Raw genomic sequence first — 2,622 nt, 5'->3', positions numbered from 1 at the left:
AGCCCAGCAGGACCAGCGCAAAGGACTGCTAATAAGCCTCAAGGGCCTTGGCCTTGATTGCTTTGCCCAGGTGCAGTCAGCATACCACAGTTAGGAGCCCAGCTTCAGGAAATAATCCATAGCTCCTGGCCATAAAATGTTATCAATTCACAGGCAAGGTTTCTGTCATTTAGGCAATAAAACGGCTTTAGATCAGAAAAGACTGTGGTTGAGAAGGCAGAACCATTCAACTGGGAACGCGGTGGTTTAGGTCCTGTGTAGCACGTGGGAGGCCCTGGCTTCCATTCCCAACACCACATGAACAAAAGACACAAATACAAAAAGATGTTCTAGCCAGTATTAGACACTGACAAAACTTTTATTGACTCTAAGTGGAACAACAGGGTGCAAATCCTCATTATCCCCCTCCTCCCCCCCCCAAGCAAAGAAAATTATAAAAGTTGCAACTGACCAGCCTACTTAACACAATTCACTTAAGGAGAAAAGACCACAAAGAATTAACACTATATCTACTTATCAGGAAAAACCACAGTAAAGGTTCACGATTCAGCCCAAGACCCCTACAGTAAGCAAAATGAAAAGGTTGGAACTTCTATTGGCGGTCACTTGACAAGATTATTCGCTACAACACCAATTAGCTAACATCTTCAGGACTACTGTTACAAAGATACTCAAAGCCCGTGTCTTTAAAGCTAAATTGTTCCAAACAGTGAACTATTTACCCATCTTCCTTTGGAGGAGTGAACCAACCCTTCTTCTCATGCATCTGCACAACCGAGTCATAGGACTGCTGGGCCGTTTCTAGATTATATTGATTCTTATCTGCTCCAAAGCGCACCCTAGCTTTGCCTTTGACTAAGGTGGCATTGATCTGCATGATGACAGATTCTATGGAGTAGGCACTGCTCCAGCCCTGTTTTGTGAGCAGTTCCATACACAATGCCCCTCCACCCAAGACATACCCTCCAGACAGAATAGGTGACTCGACGCGAACAAACGGAGGATCAAACGGAAAGCTATCCTTAAAAGAAAAGTTAAGCAAAATATATTCTGTGCCTTCTTTTTCTTTCAGAAGCTGAAGATCACCATACAAAGGACTGTCAGGGTCAACCTTCCTCAGTTTAACGTGCCAGTCATATAAGCTGTCATTTATCAGTTCCACGGAGTAAGTCCCTGATTTGTAACTCTGCGATTTGTATATCTCTCTCAGTTCTTTCATAAGTCGATTTGAAGCATGCACTGACCCAGACACGGTACCACTTAAATGGTCTTGCCTTCGACTCTTCTTAATATTCTCTAATATTGCCAAATGTTCTTTCTCAATCCCTTCGTCCTCTGACCTTTTCTCACTACTAGTGTCTTCCTCTTTCAGCTCATAATGATCCAAGTCTTCCAGCCCGGCAGCTGCGCCTTCCTCTTCATCCTCTGAAGGCACCTCTTGGATGGTCGCTTTCTGAGCGACGGGGACCGGCTGGTCCAGCGTCTCCACATCCAGGTGCTCAGGCAGGTTATATAAGCTGCAGAGTTCACAGATCAGCCACTTGAGCTGCTGACGAAGCGAACTGTTGGGCTTCGAATCTTCCAGACGTTCAAGGATCGATGTGAGATCTGGATCGTCAGAGTCCACGAACCATATCGGCGGAGAAGATGGGTAGGACTCGGTGATGGTGCAGTGCAGGGTGAGCGGCGGCGGCGGCGGCGAGGGCGGGCTGCCCGCTGGCGCCGGCGGCACCAGGAACTGACACTGCAGCTCATCCAGCTGCCAGCTCACGATGCGGAGCCGCTCGTGGTCCTTGCCGAAGATGGACGCCAGGAACTCCAGCTCAGCCTTAAGCTCCGACGACATCCTTCCTCTCGGGTCCCTCCGAGACGAGTGTGGAAGCGAAGCAGCCCCGCGAGACGCCTGCTGGGCTGCCACCGCCCCTGGGGCCGCCGGGCCGGGCTCCCGCGGCTCCGCCTCTGCCCGCCTCCGCGACCCGCGGAGCGTGGCCGCCGCAGTCTTAAGTCTGTCTGAGCACAGTGTCGCACAATCATCTACAGGGCCTTTTCATCTTGTATGATGGAATCTTTTGTTCTTTTTTTTTTTTTTTAAAGCCTTCAGCTGCTCTTCCCTCCTAGAACCTTCTAATTGAAGTTACTAGAAGCTGTGCCTACCTAGAGGATCAGAGGATGGAATTTTCACCTGTTGGCCATTGACTGCAGTGCATTTAAGCCTCCATGGTACTATTAAAGAGGGGCTTTTGGTACTAGTGTTGGAAGGTCTGTTTCTACATGTGTTTCCTCAACCTCCAGCCCCTTGCCCGAAGCTCGCAAACTGGGTTCTAGCGCATAGAGCGCAGACAGGGGCCGCGGTGCGGGGCAAAACATAGTCTCGAGTATCGGGGGGCTGGTTTTGAACTCTGTACATAACCAGAGGTGGCCTTGAACTCCTGGTCCTCTGGCCTCTGCCCTCTGCCTCCCTGTGCACCCAACGCTGAAATTACAGCGCCACCTCTCCCAGTTTACACTCTACTGGGAATGGAAGCCAAGGCCACGCGCAGTCCAGGCAGCAGAGCTACAGCCCAAGGTTGGTCTAATGGAAACCTGACCACATCGCAGGCAGCAGATCTTCCCTTTCCACTT

At 50.2% G+C, this 2,622-nt stretch overlaps 1 protein-coding gene across 1 annotated transcript; it reads right to left on the bottom strand.

Annotated features, from left to right (window-relative positions):
- Positions 1-449: 449 nt before the first annotated feature.
- On the bottom strand, positions 450-1,891 carry LOC119805219 (ubiquitin-conjugating enzyme E2 Q2-like). The gene has a single exon (XM_038317127.1). It carries the CDS (start codon positions 1,844-1,846, stop codon positions 719-721), a length of 1,128 nt encoding a protein of 375 aa, XP_038173055.1. The 5' UTR covers positions 1,847-1,891; the 3' UTR covers positions 450-718.
- Positions 1,892-2,622: the final 731 nt, after the last annotated feature.

The sequence above is a fragment of the Arvicola amphibius genome, chromosome X (genome assembly GCF_903992535.2).
Source record: "Arvicola amphibius chromosome X, mArvAmp1.2, whole genome shotgun sequence".
In the NCBI taxonomy this organism is placed as follows: Eukaryota; Metazoa; Chordata; class Mammalia; order Rodentia; family Cricetidae; genus Arvicola; species Arvicola amphibius.
The sequence above is the reverse complement of the archived record's forward strand: the minus strand, read 5'-3'. Positions and strand labels throughout refer to the sequence as shown.